At 58.3% G+C, this 17,739-nt stretch overlaps 1 protein-coding gene across 1 annotated transcript in view; it reads right to left on the reverse strand.

The window, feature by feature from the left end:
- PPARD (peroxisome proliferator activated receptor delta) overlaps positions 323-17,739 on the reverse strand; it is an 86,270-nt gene continuing 68,853 nt past the window's right edge. The window contains exons 3-8 of the mRNA XM_018039044.1: positions 14,839-15,069; positions 6,147-6,301; positions 5,239-5,377; positions 3,833-4,035; positions 3,206-3,656; positions 323-2,264 (exon numbers count right to left, since the gene is read on the reverse strand). Of these exons, the coding sequence (XP_017894533.1) occupies positions 2,017-2,264; positions 3,206-3,656; positions 3,833-4,035; positions 5,239-5,377; positions 6,147-6,301; positions 14,839-14,968 (1,326 nt within the window). The 5' untranslated portion in view covers positions 14,969-15,069 and the 3' untranslated portion in view covers positions 323-2,016. The remainder of the gene's footprint in view (positions 2,265-3,205; positions 3,657-3,832; positions 4,036-5,238; positions 5,378-6,146; positions 6,302-14,838; positions 15,070-17,739) is intronic.

Below are 17,739 nucleotides of genomic sequence, written 5' to 3' on the forward strand. Positions count from 1 at the left end.
AGGGACTGTCTCCTCCCGGGCCCTCCTGAGCCCCTCCCGACCCCAAGTCTGGATTGCGCTGTGCTTCCACACCCCCTTCTTCCGCTCCCGCCCCAAATACTTCCTTAGGGTGGGATGGCAGCTTCTCAGTCCTCCACAAACCCTGCTGGCTGATGAGCGGTGAGCAGAGCCCAGAGGTAGGGGAAATGATGGGCAGCCCCACCAGCTAGAATCGACCACCCCCACCAGAACCCCAGGCTCATTTGCCCCCTCTATGAACAGGCTGTTGGGGAGTCCCCTCAGCCCCCAGGAAAAAGACTATCAAGAACTGAGTTAGTCTAAATCAATTCTTAAATATTTAATTCCCATTTATTTAAAGTTCCATCAGTCTGTATACACTATTTATATTAAAAACACAGGAAGCTGGAGCTCCTAGCAAAAATATACATTTCAATTTTGGAGACTGTTCAGACACTGAGAAGAGCTGCATTCCTCAGTATCAGACCGGGTGGGAGATGAGGATGGTGTGTGTGGCAGGGGAGAGAGGGCAGGGAGGGAAGAATAGGGACCAGAGGGAAGAATTTTGCCATAGAGAGTGATCGCGGGGGTGTGGAAGGGCCCCTGGGGAAGACCAGACAGGACCCAGGAAGCCTGGGCTCTTACCCCGTGCCTCCTGATACCTTTCTCAGAGAACCCAGCCAGACCCTCACCCCTCCAGTCCACTTCCCTCTGGAAAGGCAGCCTGGGTGGGCTCTGCTCTCCACTGGGCCCCCATCCTGAGGTGGAGGTGGCAAGTGCTCGTCAGTGGGGGGGGCGGACGGGGCAAGGAGCAGGGCTGGGCCTGGAAGTCCTGGTCACCCAAGGCAGTGCAGGGAGAGTTCCAGGCGGCCAGCTGGGCCAAATACAAGGAAAGGGGAGCGCAGCAGAGCTGTTGCAACAAATGGGGGTCACAGATGTGCAGGATCTGTGAGCAGGTGCTGGGCTGGGTTTGCAGGACCCCAACCCCTGCCCACCCAGAGATCTGGCCCAGCCCAGGGAACTGGGGCGAAGCTCTGTGGCCACCCCTGGCCCCTCGGGGCCTTTACTTGCCTCCAGGAGGGGAGGGAGAGGGGCGAGGAGGCCCCAGGTAAAGTGAGTTCAGTGCTCTTGGGGTATGTGCTGGGGGGAGTGTGTGGGCGGGAGCTGCAGCCTCCTGCAGGCACAGGCAGGTGTGTGGCCAGGCCCTGGCAGGGGCTGGGGCACGGGGGAGCTGCGGCGCTGACACGGTGGCAGGACTCGGCGGCTGCAGGGGGGAGAGCTGGGGTGCTGCTGGGGGACCCACCCCATTAACCTCCGACTCCCATGAAGCTCGTTTCTCTTCAGTGGAGGTGTGGGGACCCCCACCCGGAGGGAACCCCACCTCTATCCAGGCTGGAGGGGTGTACCCCAGGGGCCAGCACAGGGGGCCATCAGTGACGCTGGCCTGGAAGCTCGGTGAAAAGAAGACCAAGAGGATGGCGGGTATCGGGGGGCAGCTGTGGCCTCAGCAGAGCAGTGACCATCTGGAGGAGATGGCCCTCAACAGGGATCCAGGGACGAGGGGTTGCTCTGCAGTCAACTCAGGGCTGCTTGGCTTCCCCAGGAAGCCAGGCCCAGAGCGCTTAGTGTTTCTTTGGGGTCCTCGGCTGTGAAGACGGGAGAAGGTGACCGTGGAACAGAGGGCAGGCCGCACTCCTCCTGCTTGGGCCCTGTTCTAGCTGCTGGTGAAGTGACACAAACTGTCTCAGAGGAAGACAAAGAGGGACAGACACGGGGAGGGGGAGAGAGAGAGGGAGGGAGAGAGAGGCAGGAAGCATGAGACCCACAGTGAGGAAGGAAGAGAAGGAGCAGAGAAACGAGAGCAGACCGAGGCGCTGAGGAGGGAAGTGAGGCTGGGGTTCAGGGAACCAGAAGCCGTGAGTCCTGCCAAGTGAGAGCGAGCCCGCTGCTTGGGCTCCCAGCGCTCAGGGGCTGATCACGGGAGAAGCCCCGCGGGGGCGCCGGCCCCGGTCGCCGCCTTCAGTACATGTCCTTGTAGATCTCCTGGAGCAGGGGGTGCAGCGAGGTCTCCGTCTCGGTCTTCTTGATCCGCTGCATCATCTGGGCATGCTCCGTGACCAGCTGCCGCAGGTCGGCCATCTTCTGCAGCAGCTTGGGGAAGAGGTACTGCGCGTCGGGGTGGTTGGCCTGCAGGTGGAACTCGAGGGCGCGCAGGATGGTGTCCTGGATGGCCTCCACCTGAGACACGTTCATGAGGCCTGGCCGGTCTGTGGGCACACAGGGCAGGGGCATGGGAGGGAGGAGGCCCACCTGGAGGCTCAGAGGGCGGGGCAGCTCCCTACACCCACACTGGTGTGGGCAACCTGACCTTGGGGACAGTGGGCCTCCCACCTGGATCCAAACCCCTTCTCTACCACAGACTACTAACAAGGCTATGGGCAGATCACTCAGCCTCTCAGGACCTCAGTTTCCTCATCTGTAAAATGGGAATAACAGAAGTTCCTCTGGCATAAAGTTGTTATGAGGATTAAAGAGTTATAATCTAGGGGAATCTGGTGACTTCCCTGATGGCACAGGGGATAGCAATCTGCCTGTCACTGCAGGGGGACACGGGTCTGATCCCTGGTCCAGGAAGATTCCACATGCCGTGGAGCAACTCAGCCTGTGTGCCACAGCCACGAGCCCTTGCTCTTTAGAGCTGCAGCTGCTGAGCCCACACGCCTAGCGCCTGTGCTCGGCAACAAGAGCAGCCACCATGACGAGAACGAAAAATAGCCCTAGTTGATGCAGCTAGAGAAAGCCTGTGCAAAGCAACAAAGACCCAGTGTGGCCAAAAATAAATAAATAAAAAGAAATTGAAATAGCGCCTGGCATGAAGCAAGCGCTATGCCACTGCCAGCACGAGTCTGATTATATTTGGTGCGCTGGAATTTGAAAAATGCAGGTAAAACAGAAACTTTCTCTGCCACCAGAAATAAGCCCCATCAACATGTTGACACGTTTCCTTCTCCTTCTGTCTCACCCACATATACTAGATAGAGCTGGTCCTGCACACACAAGTTGGTGCCGTGCGTGTCCCACTGCCATCGTCACAAGGCTCCTTCCTCACGCTGCCAGAGCTTAGGCTGGGCCCCTGCAGTGAGGGCCCGGCCCTCGGGAGGCTGGCTCTGCGTGGGCCAGCCCCCTGCCCCCTCCCCACCCCGCTTACCTCCGCACAGAATGATGGCCGCAATGAAGAGAGCCAGGTCACTGTCATCAAGTTCCAAGGCATTGAACTTGACGGCAAACTCGAACTTGGGCTCAATGATGTCACTGAAGGGCTTTCGGAGGCTGCGCAGGAACTCCCGGGTGACAAAGCCGGTGCCGTTGGCCACCAGCAGCCCGTCCTTATTGACAATGGAGGCCAGCATGGCGAAGATGGCCTCATGCACACCGTACTTGAGCAGGGTCACCTGGTCGTTGAGGAAGAGGTCGCTGAAGCTGGGGATGCTCTTGGCGAACTCGGTGAGCTCACGCACGGTCTCCACCGTGGTGCACTGGCAGCGGTAGAAGACGTGCACGCTGATCTCCTTGTAGGGGGGCAGGCTGTTCACCAGCTGCTTCCAGACCAGGCCCTTCTCCGCCTGCCACAGCGTCTCGATGTCATGGATCACAAAGGGCTGCAAACCAGGCCCTGTCAGAGGCCCAGCCTCGGGGGGCCCCCGCCCGTGTGTGCTCCCACACCCTCTGCCTCTGCCAAGGAGTAGGGGGGAGGAGGCCCACTTCTCCCCGCAGTCAGGCGGGCGGCAGCAGGGCCCAGAGCCTGGGGTGCCGCCGGCTGAGCTGTGACACTCACCGCCGTGTGGCTGGCCTTGCCGGTGAGGATGCCGCGGGCCTTCTTTTTGGTCATGTTGAAGTTCTTCAAGTAGGCGCTGTAGATGTGCTTGGAGAAGGCCCTCAGGTCGGCCACCTGGGGGTTGTGCTGACTCCCCTCGTTGGCTGTCAGCCCCGCCACCAGCTTCCTCTTCTCAGCCTCTGGCATCCGGCCGAAACGGATGGCTGCGCAGGGAGGGGGACCGTCATGGAGGGGCCTGGCACCTCTAAGGCGCGCGAGCCAGAGACGGAGACACGCTTTCAGAAGCTCGAGAGCCAGCAAGCTGGAACGCTGGGGTGCCCCTCCAGAACACAAGCTCGGGGAGCGGGGCAGGCCCTCTGGCTGTCTTGTTCACAGAGTCTAGCACGCACAGGCCCTAACTCACAGGGCGACTGAGCCGCTGTGGCTGGGAGGCCCGGAGGCCGTGCTGCGTGGTGGGCGGGGGGACAGTGGCTGGTATCAGAGGCCTGTGCTTGAGGGCCAGCTCGGCCCGCAGTGTGGCTGGCTTCAGCAGGCCCCATCACCTTCTCTTGTGAGAAAAGTGCAGCTAATAAATCTCACTACATGATCAGAATTAAGAGTATTCACATAGGAAGCACTCAAAAATAATAGACCAGGATATGAATCTGGCTTCTCTCAGAGAAAAACTGAGAAGCGCTCAGTTTCCCCTGAGACCTCCTAGAAAAGCTGCCTCTCCCCACCCAAGGGATAGGGGTCCTGGCTGATACAGACTAAGGGGAGGGATTAAACTCTAGACCTGCCACCCTCCAAGACACAAGACAGGTAGGTATCTGTGGGTGGAGACAAGTTTACAAGAGGCCCTCCCTGTCCTCTGGAGGTCTGACCCAGAGGGGCAAACGGGGGGCAGGTGGGCTATGCAAAATCCTGAAAGTCTGAAGGCAAGACTCTGTTGGGCACCTAGCACACAGGGCAGGGCAGGCTCTGTCTCCTGGAGCACTGGCCTCCAGGAAACTGCAGCCTGGCTCCTGGCAGCTGATACACGTGGTCAGCTACTGGCTTTTGGCTGCCCTCAACAACCAAGGCCTGAGGGCATCCTGGGCCTTGGCAGTGGCTTTTCACACCCTGTCGGGTCATCCAGGACAGGCTCCAGGAGAGTGGTGGTTTCAGCACCACTGGAGTTGGGGTCAATTCCCAGGCCCCTTCTGGGCCAGAAGGTGAGGCCTGGGTGCAGACAGGCGACTCCCCAGCCTGGGAGCATGGCAGGTCCCAGGCAGTCTGGGAAGGCGGACCTCGGGCCAGCCTGTGCGGACTTTGAGACTCAGGGTCCAGATGGGCAAGGTCGACAGCTGATCTGCATGCCAGGCACGGCTCCGAGGGCACCCCTTCTGTCTCTGGGCCCCTGGAAACCTAGTTTCAGGTGAGCTCACCATTGTGCGACATGCCCAGTGCCAGGCATTTCTGGAAGCGGCAGTACTGGCACTTGTTGCGGTTCTTCTTCTGGATTTTGCAGATCCGCTCACATTTCTCGTACTCCAGCTTCATGCGGATTGTCCGACGGAAGAAGCCCTGAGGGAGTGTGGACATGTCAGGAAGAGAAAAACCACGAGGAAGGGAGAAAGGGTAAGACTCCTGGCCTGCCCGCTGGGTTGCACTCAGGGGCTTGATTATACATTAAGATGAAACAATTCCTGAATTTTGAAATTAACGGGGGAATATCATTGGAGAGGAGAGGCAAAAGGAAAGTAAAATAATTCTAAAACTTTTGAAATAATTCAAAATAAAATACCATATTTAAGTGCTTCTTTGTTAGTTTGATAACACCAAACGTACTATGGCTAACTTAATTTACTTGTAAATGCATCTGGTTCTGCAGTTTTTCAGGCAGTTGTTTAGTAAAATCATCTGTGCAATTTTGATGGGTGTGCAGTTAGGAGAAAGAACCCAAAAGCACCCCTGGAAAAGGAATTAAAATGTTTCTTTTTTTATAAAAGAGCCTCTCCTGGGCCCTTGAGGCCCAGGAAGCCCTGACCTCAGGGAGGAGACGCAAGCCCAAGAGCCGCATTCGGCCCTGCACGCCCTCTTCTGTCCGGTCCCCAGGGGGCGCCAGCGGCCCAGGTGAGAGGCTGGGTCAGCACCGCCAGTGCCCAGTCCAGGCCAGGTAAGGGAACCCCTCCTCTGCTGCAGGACCCAGAACTCAGCCTGGAACAGGACCCAAAGGCCTGGCTGCCTCCCAGGCACGAATTTTGCAGTGGGTCTGGTCAGGGCCTTGCCTGGCAGCGGGAAAGCTCTGTCAGGTCAACTCACCGTGCAAGCACAGCCCACTCTCAGCCCGTACCTTGCATCCCTCACACGCGTGAACGCCGTAGTGGAAGCCCGACGCCTTGTCCCCGCACACCCGACACTCCATGTTGAGGCTGCCACATGAGGCCCCGTCACAGCCCATCTGCAGTTGGTCCAGCAGTGAGAGTGGAGAGCAGCTCTGGGAGAGGTCTGCAGACACACAACAGAGGGCGAGGTCAGCAGACACACAACAGGGGGCGAGGTCTGCAGACACACAACACGGGGCGAGGTCTGCAAACACACAACACGGGGCAAGGTCTGCAGACACACAACACGGGGCGGCGAGGTCTGCACACACACAACACGGGGCGGCGAGGTCTGCACACACACAACACGGGGCGGCAAGGTCTGCAGACACACAACACGGAGCGGGGAGGTCTGCACACACACAACACGGGACGGCGAGGTCTGCAGTTACACAACACGGGGCGAGGTCTGCAGACACAACACAAGGAGACGTCTGTGGACATACAACAAAGGGTGAGGTCCGCAGACACACAGCAAGGGGCGCGGTCTGCAGACACACACAGGGTGGCTTCACTTCCTGCCACGGCTAGGGGCCTGGGGAGGTGACCAGAGCCCTCAGGGGAGCATAGGTGGTGAGAAGACGCCTATGAATCACAGTCTTGGCTCAGCCACTTAAGGGCTACGTGACCTCTGAGAGTTAACCTTTCCGAGGTTCAGTCTCTTCACCTAGAATGTGGGGTTAATGACAGCTTCTCTGGGAGGAGGGTGAATGCGTCCAAAGCCTTTCCCCCAGATCTGACACCCTGCAGTTGTTCCAGAAATTCTGCTATCTGGCCTGGACAGACTCACCACTGGTGGAGAGGGCATGGGGGATGGTTGTGTTTTGGGAGGACGGCAGCAAGAGGGAAAAAGCAGACAGATTCTCTTGGACTGTCCTGAGGAAGAGGCTCCCTAGTTTATAAGACTCCACTGGGTGGGCCCATGGGAGATGGTGTGCGGCATGGTTTGTGGGGGCTTCAGAAGTGCCCCCACCCCAGAAGTCTGATTCCTGCATGGACTCCAGAGATGCTGTGAAGAATCTCTCAAGAAGCTCAAGTTCATTCCCATGGAATTTCTTGCTTGATTGAGCAGAAAAAGCAGAAGTCTCAATCACACTGACCGGGCAGCAGGCTGAATTTCCTTGAGTGTTTTCCTATTACTAATAAAGGCACAGACGTCTGAGCCCCGGATTGAGGGTGTCAGTGAGGAAAGCAGTTGGCCACAGGGGACTTCGGGGTATTAGTGCTGCCAGCTGACTCACTAAGGAGTGCTGGGGGCCTCTCCTGAACGCCTCCTTGGACGCTCAGAAACGAGCCCTCCCCGGCAAGGGGGCCTGACTGAGCCCCAGCACAAAGCTGCTTCGTGATGCCACGGATTGCCTGTCTCCCCTGCCAGGCTAGCCTGACAGCCTGCCGTCCTCTGCCTTCTTCCCTGATGAACGCACACCCACCTCAGGGGCAGGGGCCAAATCCCCAGAGCAGAGGAGCTGGAGCAGACGGTGCTACAGGGAGACCCCAGCCACGGTGGTCAGCCCAGACGTATCGTGTTCCGGGCTGCCTTCTGCCCTCTCCACGGTACAGTCACTCTGCACAAGATCTTGATTCCTGGGACTTCCCTGGCCCCGTGGTTAAGATCTGCCTTCCAGTGCAGAGGATATGAGTTCAATCCCTGGCCGGGGAACCAAGATCCCACATGCTGCGGGGCAGCTAAAGCGGGGCGCTGCAACTACTGAGCCCGACAGCCACAATTAGACAGCCCGAGGGCGGCAACGAAGACCCTGCACGCCGCCACTAGACCTGGTGCACCAGACAGACAGACAGCGGGCTTCCCAGGTGGGCCAGTGCTAGACAAATCTGCCTGCCAGTGCAGCAGACACAGGAGACACAGGTTCAATCCCTGGGTCGGGAAGACCCCCGGAGAAGGGAACGGCAGCCTGCAGCAGCTGCTCGCCTCCCGGCTGGGAGGGTAGGAGTGACACGGCCCCTGCTTCCTGAAAAGCCAGGCCAGTCACAGAGGCCAGGTGCTCCATGGGCTGCAGCTGTGTCGCTCACCCTGAAGACAGGGGCGCTCACTGCGGGGGGGGGGGGGGGGGCCTAGGGGAGGGAGCCCTTCCGGTCTCAGGGACCCTTGAGTGCACTCAGAGTTGGGCGCCCCCATCAGGACGTAAGGGCCACAGGGCAGGGCCTCCATCTGCCGGGGTGCTGCTGCTGGATGTACGGCAGGTGCCCGGTGACTCTGGACTGAGGGTCCTCCAGCCGCCTGGGCGCCCGGGCCTCGGTGCCCTCTGGCTGGAGGGGCCGGGCAGGACCTGCCGCTCCTGGAGGGCATGGGGTTCACGTCACCAGCTGCTGGGAGAAAACGAGACAACACGTGACGAGGCTCTGTGGAGACCTGCGCAGATGCGGGCAGGGAGGGTTTCCGGCGGTTCCTCCCCATCTGTGGTCTGTGAGCGTGTTCGCTTTCTGGTGCTTCTCGTAAGCGGTGTTTCTTTTGTGGTTTGCACGTCTGCCTCCCCCGCTAGCCTCGGCACGTCTCTACTCGCGTTCTCTTTGGATCTCGAAGGCCACCTCTTCCACCGAACCTGGGTTCACAGTGACCTGTCACCCCAGGCTGCTCCCACCTCCCCATGAAGAGGGGCGCTTCCTTGTCCCCGCTGTGGCTCTGGAGGGCTGGCAGGCGTCTGGTCACTTGGTTGCTGCTGGCACGGCTTGTGGCAATGTCACCCTCTCTCTTCACTCAACAGACTTTTGCTGTGCACTTGCTGAGCGCAGAGCCAGAGTCGGACCATGCCCTCAACCAGCGGAGGTGAAGAAACCAGGACCCAAGGTAGCGAGTGGCAAGGCTGGCTGGTGGTGGGGCAGGCAGCGAGGTGCAGGCCTGCGGGGGAGCTGCTGCCGGGCGAGGGGGTCAGGGAATGTGACCGCTCCCCTCTCTGGGCTCAAAGGTCAGGGCTTTGGACAACCCCCAACTTGGTTCCAGGTTCTCAGAAGCAGCAGGCCTGGTGTGGGAGGTGAGAATGGATTCAAGAGCCCTGTGGGCAGTTCAAGTCGGGGTCCAAGGCTCAGACCTAAGCTCTGTGCCCTGGGCATGTCCCCTCTGCAAATGGAGTTGACAGCGGCGTCTGTCTAGAGTCACGGTGAGGAGCACAGGAGTTAACAGAGAGCTCCTGGACCTTGGCAGTGCTGTGTAAATCCGCTTTGGTGAGGAGGGGACTTAGTAAGGTTCTGCAGTTCCCAAGCCTGTGCCCACATGGCAGGGGCCGGGCCTTCTCCTTCCTCTGGCTGCTGGCTCTTCTCCACGGTGTCACAGAAACCAAGACGGGGGCGGAGGGTCGTCTTGTTGTGAGGCCGGGAGAGCTCCGAACGAGATTGGGCACACCTGCTCTGCCTGCCCTGTTCCGCCTGGAAGAAGCCAAGGTGCCAAGCCCTTGTACCAGCGACGCAGGCAGATCTCTGGACGGCAGGGAGAGGCCCCAGTGAGCATCCCGGGGGTGGGGGGGAGCAGTCAGGAGAGCTGCAAACTGGCCTGGGGAGAGAGAGGTGCCGGGCAGCGCCGGCGCCCAGGTACGTCTGCTCCCCGCCAGGTGGTGGAAGGCCACGGGGAGGCAGGGAGGCCTGGAGCAGGAGTGATGGGAGAGCGCCAGCCCCCCGCCCTGCCTGTGTGAGGTGGAAGAGAACACGAGGAACTGGCACACGGCAGAAAGGGGCCAGGAGCTGAGGGGCCGGGAGCCGAGGGGCGGGGAGCCGAGGGCCGAGGGCCGAGGGCCGGGAGCCGAGGGGCGGGGCGCGTGGAGCGCCTGTGTCCTGCAGGGGCGGGCTTGCTGCGGGGAACCGGTGTATTGGGGTATTCCTGTCACTGCATGGTGAGCTTTCCAAAGATAAAGTTCTGTTCCTTCCCTGTTCACCACCTGGCTTAAAAGTTTATTCTCCAACCGTCACCATATCTTACCCAAAAGTGATAATGGCAGAATGTTCCCCACTCAAGGGACCCACTTCTGAAGGCTCCTTGCCCACCCATGATCTCCCCACGGGAGAATCCCAGGGAGAGAGGAGCCTCGCGAACCGCAGTCCATGGGGTCACAAAAGAGTCGGACATGACTGAGCAATTGAGCATGAACATCGTTTCAAACCACCCTGGGAGTCAGTAACTGCCACCATTTAAAGATGAGGGGGTTTTGTCCAAGGTCACCATGCAGTACATGGTAGGACTGGGATGGGACCCTCAATCCGAGAACCCCTGCAAGGGCTACGTGTTCAGTGCACGCCCAGTGTGTCAGGACCTCCACTGGATGCTTCACGCATCAGCCTCATGTGACCCACGCAACAATCCTTCAAGCAGGTCTTCTTAAGACTCTTTCACAGATGAGGAAACAGGCTCACAAGGCTAGGTGATGTGCTGACAGCGGCTAATTCTGTGTCAGCTCGGCCAGGCTGGGTACCCATGAAATCCAGTCCAACATGTTACTGTGAAGGTATTTTTTGATACTACTGATATTTAAATCAGGACTCCTCATAATGTGAGAGGCCCCTGCCAGTCAGCTGAGGGCCTTAGGAAGACGAGATCAAGGCCTCCGCAAGGCAGAAGGAATGCTGCCTGCAGGCTGCTTCCAACTAGAGCTCCATCATCACTGCCCCCAGGCCTCCAGCCTGCTGGCCTGCCTGCAGACTTTCAAGTTGCCAATCGTCATAATTACATGATCCAATTCCTTAAAATAAATCTCTCTCTCTACACACACACACACAGACACACACACACACACACTCGCTCTTGGTTCTTTCTCCACAGAACCCTAACACTGTGGCAGACTAAGAATTCTACCTCAGAACCCCCAGGGCTGAGCTCTGACCCCCAGCACTGGATGACAGCCCATACCTATGTGCGCGTGCGTGTATGTACTTGTGTTCATAACTACTAATCAGTAGTTTGTGACTAGCGTCAGTGAGATGAGTCACTGCCGAATGTATTACTGGAGTGTTTGGGCTTAGCATAAGCAGCAGCCCCGTCACGCAGAGAGAGAAGTATCAGTTGCACCATCTCTGATTACACGTTCAGCAAACAGACACGACTGGCCTTCCTCACGTCATCGCCTCCCCGGCCTGTCTATCTAGTCTCCATCGCTGGAGGAATGCTGTTGTCAGAGCTGGGAGGGCGGCCCAGAGGGAACAGCCCTGTCTATTTACTTTCCTGGTAGAGCCCCCATAGCAAACAGCTTCTGAAGACATGGCCAGTTCTGTGGAACTCTGGGGCTGGGCGACCCGGCAGTCTCCTGTTCGCCTGGCCTGCGGGCTGCTCAGGGCAGGTACCCAGCCGTGCCCTCCCCTGGATGGCCAGGCCCTGCGGACCCCGGTCAGGCACTGCTGAGTGACAGGAAGTGCCGAGGCTGGGAGGAAGGATACTCTGTCTCCCTCAGTCCCACGCGGAGACACCTGACCTCCCCCTTGGGTGTGACTGGGAGGTTCACCATTGCCGCCAGAGGGGAGGGGGCGGGAGAGGCGGGTGAGGGCTGGCTCAGCGCCCCCGCCAGCCGAGGACTCGGGGCATGCGAGCATCCTCGCTGCTGAGTGCTCACGTGAGGCCCGTCCTGACCACCTCCTGGAAGCGGGGGTGCTTGGCGGGTGCTGAGCTCGGTACAGAGGTGCACAGCGTCAGCGCAAAACCTCTGGGGGCGGTCAGAGGGAGCCAAACTATGAAGCCTGCCTGCTGTTTCAGGGCTTGAGACGGCGCCTCATCCTCTTGGGGTCCCTAAGGGGATGCCAGAGGCCAAAGTCACAGACTCACGGGAGGAACAGGGAACCAGCAGGTGCTGGCACAGCCGTGGCTGGTCACATGCCGCCGTGACTCCTCACCCACTGGCCCTTGAGATGGGCAGGACTTCTGGCCGCACCACGTAGCGTCCCCGACGAGGGATAGAACCCAGGCCACCAGGGTGAAAGCCGGAAACCCTGACCACGAGGCCACTAGGGAAGCTCCAAGACGCAGCCTTAAAGGATGAACAGACTGAGACTGGAGAGGTGAGGCCCTTTCCAGAGGCCCGCGGTCCAGACTGGCAGACCTGGGGCTCCTGCCCTGGGCACTGGGCTCCCCGACGCAAGAAGCTCTGCTCCTGGGGCCCCTCACCTGCTGGCTGCTTTTATTTTTAAGAAAACAACAACTAGTTTATTTCACCCTTTTAAAGAAAGCAATTCATTTGCTTTTTAAGTTATGAGACTGCTGCAGGCTTGCTGGGAAAAACATATAAGGGCACGCATGCAGCGCGTGACAGACCCTCCCCCCCCCCCGCCCCGCTCCACAATCCTACCCCTCCAAGCAGCCCCCAGTCCTCTGGCTGTTCTATCCCAGTGCCTTCCGAGGTACGTGAGGATTTTTAAACAGTGGGATCCTCAAGCAGTTGGGAGCTTACTTCCCTGTCAGTGCATACAGACCCACCTCAGTCTTCCTACTGACCGCACGGCACCCCACTGCACGGCTCTCCCACAGTTTACATACCAGCTCCCCACACATGGGTGCTTTCCAATTTTCTGCTATTATGAACGGCGTGGCTGTGGATGAGTGCAGAAATCTCTGTGCACCCTGAGCGAGTATTTACACTGGATACATTCCTCAAAGAGGAGCTGTAGGACCGAAGCAGCACACGCTCAGAAGTGCTGGCCTGCACCGCCAAGCCGCCCTCCCCGCCTCGGGGGCTGCAAGGCCAGCCTGGTCCTCGCCACCAAACTCACACGCTAAATGACATCTCATGTGAAGAGCCCTTCTTTGGCTGTCTAGTAGACTGAGAAATGTTTCCTGTTTTCTGGCCATTTGTCTGTCTGTCCTACCGTCAACTGCCTGCTCCTGCTTTTCTGGCGGGAGGCTTGCCTTTTAGAATTTTACATGCTATGGCTTTCACTTGAGTGATTAGGTTAAACAATCCCCTCCTGTTTCAATTACCAAACAAGTAGTTCTTTCTACTGCCAAGTCATCCATTTATTGATACACAAACTCTACTAAACGCCACATCGTACACAGCACTGTGAGACTGGCTGGGCACATTCTGCCCCAGACACTTCCCTGTAAGCCCGAAAACCCATCAGCTCCCCAAGACTCCATCACCTCACTTGCCTCGCCTGCTTGTGCACCAGCTACCACATGCTGCTCTGCATGTGAACAGGCTACCACTTGGGTATATGGTCCCCCAAGGTGTGCAAGAACCACGGGACAGGACACCGCGCTGGTAACTTCTCCATGCCCGGGGAGGGTGTGGGCCAGGGTAGGCAGTGAGGCCACCGACCCCGAGGCCCTCTCTTCCCCTTCTCTCTTCCCTGGGGTCCTTGGTGACATCTCCTGCTCCTTCTCAGCCCCCAGTGTCTCCCCTCTGCCTCCTAACCCTCCGTGCCTGTCTCCAGTTCAGACAGTGCGGGCTGCCAGCTCTGCAGGACAAGACGGCTGCAGGTTTAGCCAGTCCTCTCTTTTGAGGAAGGTTGTTCGGCAAAGCCATCCCAGGAACCAGCCACCCAACAGGGAGCAGGTGACCCTGGGGGCGGGGGACACCCTCTCTCGGGGCCTGAAGTCACAGCAGCGTACTTTCCTCATGCCTGGTGTCTGGTGGGACCGGAGGGACTGGCCAATGGCTTTCCAGTTGCCCTGCCCCAGCCTGTGCCCTGAGGAGGAGGAACCTCTACAAAAGCCGGGCTCCTGCTGTGCAGGTTCAGAGCAGTGTGACCCAGGGATCCAGGCCTCTTGTAGCTGTGGGCTCAGGTGGGGGCCAGTCTGACCTCAACAGCCCCTGTCCGCCCTACCTCAACTCCGGACCCCATCCGCCTCCTTCTCCCCATGCAGACCCAGGGGGCCAGAGCCATCTCTGTGGGGCCAGCCCACTCCTCTGCCCACATCACCACTTGCAGTTGGGATCCCCCACAGCTGAAACCAGCAGCGAGGTGGGGATGCCCCTCCGGGCAGCACGTCCTCTACTGACCCAGAGCTCCCTCTGCGGGAAGGGATCAAGGATCGGTGAACGCAGCAGCACTCGGGTGGAGGGGGCGGGAGAGAGCTGGGGTGAGGCGGTGAGGGAAGGGGTGGCATAGCAGCAGGGAGAGCCAGGGGCTGAGAGGCGGCGTCTGGGAGACCTTGGTGGTGGACCCAACATCACGACGATGAGAGGAGGAGGAAGACGGAGTGGCACAAGGTACCAGAGGAAGGCGTCTGCGCTGATGCTGGCAGTAGATACCGCGGAACCAACAAGCGAGGCAAGAGAAGCTAAATCCCGGTCATTCTCTCTAACTGCTTAGCATCTGCCTAATTGCAAAGCACCCTGATGATGTGTAACTAGCACCAGATGAGCTGAGCTGTGTGTTCTGTCTAAGCCTGATCATCACACGTAAGGTGATCTTTCTGGATGTTGCTGATGCACGTTTGTCCTGGGCCCCTTGTAGTATGAGAGGTGGAATATCAACAGCAACACGCATTACAAACGCTAACTCGTTCAATTCCCACAAAAGCCTGCGTGTACACCTGCTGTAACCCGTGTTCTACAGGAAGAAGGGAGACAACTCGCCCAAGATCCTGCAGCTGATGAGCAGCAGAGCCGGGGTGTGGCCCCGGGCTGCCTGGCTCCGGCCCTTACCCACCCTGGCCCCCTGCCTCCCATGACGACGCTGTGTGCGGCGGGCTAGGCTCCCCCGTCTGCGTCCCCAGCACCCCCTCACCTGTGTAGCTGCTGGAAGGAAGTGAGTGCTCTGGTCCCCCGTTGAGCTCTGGGGCTCCTTCTGTACTTGCCGCTTCCTCTTTCTCCTCCTCTGGCCGGGCCTCAGGGGCTTCCTCTGGGGGCTGCTCCATGGCTGACTTCCCCTGGGCGCCACGCCTGCAGGCCCGGTCATAGCTCTGGCATCATCTGGGTCTGAACGCAGACGGATCTCTACAGGGCAGTTCCCGTCAGCCTGGACGAAGGGGAAGACAGGAAGAGGCTGGGGAGGATGAGGGTGACAGGGTGGGGACGGGTGGGGAGAGGAGCCCCCACATGGGAGGGCACGTCCTGCTGCCCTGCTGGGGCAGGAGTGCCTCAGGCCTGCAGTGAGCCAGTCTCCACTCCTGGCATCACGGGTCACTGCACCTCCACCCTTTGCCGACCTGGCTCTTGCAGCGGGTTTGTGGGCTTCAGAGCAGTCTCTATGAGCCAGGTGTGGTGGGCGACGTGCCCCCGTGAATCCTTCCCCGCGCCCTGCTCTTTGAGCCTCCTGAGCCTGCAGGAGCCACATGAGAACGGCCTGAGGGCCTTTGTCAAATTCTCCAGCCCCTGCTGGAGGTCCTCACATGCATCAGGTCCCCCAACCCCCATCCTGTCCCCACCAGGCCCCAGAATCATCTCTCTCCTAAGCACCTGGCTTGAAGGCAGTGGATCCCACCCTTCCTGCCTCTGGGAGAAGGAAAAAGACACACTCCCTGCCCACTAGGCCAGCAGCTGACAGGTCTGCAACCAGACTGTCAGCGCAGAGCCACCGAGCAAGGGGTGATGCACACTGTTCCGGAATCTGGTGACCCCCATACGTCACCCTAGAGGAGGCAGTTCCAACCCCCAACCAGTCTTGTCCACAAATCACACATAAGTGAGGGGGAGTGAGGCCACAAGATATGGGGAGAGTCCGGCAGGGAAGGCCTCTCGGGGATACAGCCTGAGAAGAGACGCGGAGCCGACACGCTGAGGAGTGGTGGGGAACCCTGCTGGCAGGGTGAGGGGCGCCACAGGCGAGAGGACTTGAAGGGATGGCTGGGAGGGCGCTGAATCCGGCATGCGCACTTCAAGCCACAGGGCGCGTGACTAGACCATGCTGTGGCGGTGCAGACCCGGAAACTAACATCAGGAGAGACCTATCTCACGGAAATTCAAGCACCTTTGGAACCTCACCCTGGATGTCCCCACAGGCAGCTCAAACTCAACCGATCCAAACAGAAGCCATGTTCTGGCCCTGAGCTGGCCCTTCCCTCCTCTGGTAATCCCTACCTCTGTGACCCAGACGCCAACCGCCCACCTATCAAAGCCGGAAAGCGGGAGCCACTCACCTCTCTCACCTTGCTCTAGACTTGCAAACTTGGCTATACTTCAATCACTGGGAAGCTATCCTCATAGATTCTCATTCGACTGGTTTGGGAGCAGCTTGGCATCGGGATTTTTTTAATTCCCCTGGGGATTGTAATGCACAGCCAAGCTTGAGAACCCCTGTGCTATAGTAAAGCAACTTCCAGTCGGCGGTAAATCATTCCCTCTTAATCACTGCTTCCCACCAGGCCTCCATCCTCCCTTGTGTGGACTGACACAATGACCCTTAAATTGGTCTCCCAAAGGCAGCTTGGAAATTTGGCGCCAGACTCTAGGCGCCGGGGGGCTAGGAATCTGGAGTTGCGTGTGTGGGTGCACGTTCACTGATAGGACAGCCGCAGGACGGAGCTCAGTTCACTAAAGACTGACATGCCACAGGGGGGCGAGGCGCTGGAGACGAGACACTCGGGATGGGAGTGTGGCAGGGACTAGGCAAGGGCTGGGTTTGGTTTTCTTGGGGGGAAGGGTAGTCAACCATGTCAAATGCTGCAGAGTTTAAGAGTGATAAACAGATACACGGCCACTGAATTTGGTGACTGTGAGGTTATCTCTGACCTTGTTATACAAATTTCAACCAAATGGGTGGGATAGAAAGCAGGGCTCTGAAGATTAAGTGGCAGCAAGTAAGCTGGGACAGTGAAGGAGACTTATTGTTAAATGATTATCATCAGGGGAAAAAAATTTATAAGAGGATGTAGCTTGAAAAACTAGCAAAGCCACGAGGAGGTTTTTTGGAATAGAGGCGACTCGAGTAAGCTGTGGCTAAAGGAGAGGTCTTCTGAGAAAGACAGTCTGAAGATTCAAGGGGGCAGCCGGGGCAGAACGACTGATGGAAGGGGAATGACTCAAGGGCACAGGAAGAGGAAGACACGGACGCCGCAGCACTGCGTGTGCGGAGGGCGTTAAAGCTCGCGGGGAACGGTCTCACTGCTTAGTTAACCTGAGTATAAGGGATAGTTGTCTACTGAGAGTAAAGGACAGGACTTGAAGAAAGCAAAGAGGCTGGATGGAGGTAGGGAATTAACTGGAGAGAAATAAAAAGAATTACATAGAAAGGCTATGGTAAATAAACCAGTGAGGCATTGGCACAAGAACAGATAATCATTGAAAGAGAATATACAAAGTCCACAAACAGATACAAATGCATACGGGACGGGACTTTAATGTTATAAAGATGGCGCTCCAGGGAGAGACAGATTGAGAGAGTAACACTGAAACAATACATTGTGTGACACAGACAGCCAGGGGGGGTTTGCCGTGTGACACGGGGAGCTCAAACGCTGTGACAACCTAGGAGGCGGGAGGGAGGGGCAGGAGGGAGGGGACCTGTGTACACCTACGGCTGATTCATGTTGCTGTTTGACAGAAACTAACACGATAGAAGGCAATGGCACCCCACTCCAGTACTCTTGCCTGGAAAATCCCACGGACGGAGGAGCCTGGTGGGCTGCAGTCCATGGGGTCGCTAAGAGTCACTACTGAGAGGCTTCACTTTCACTTTTCACTTTCATGC

Source organism: Capra hircus, chromosome 23 (assembly GCF_001704415.2).
Source record: "Capra hircus breed San Clemente chromosome 23, ASM170441v1, whole genome shotgun sequence".
Lineage (NCBI taxonomy): Eukaryota > Metazoa > Chordata > Mammalia > Artiodactyla > Bovidae > Capra > Capra hircus.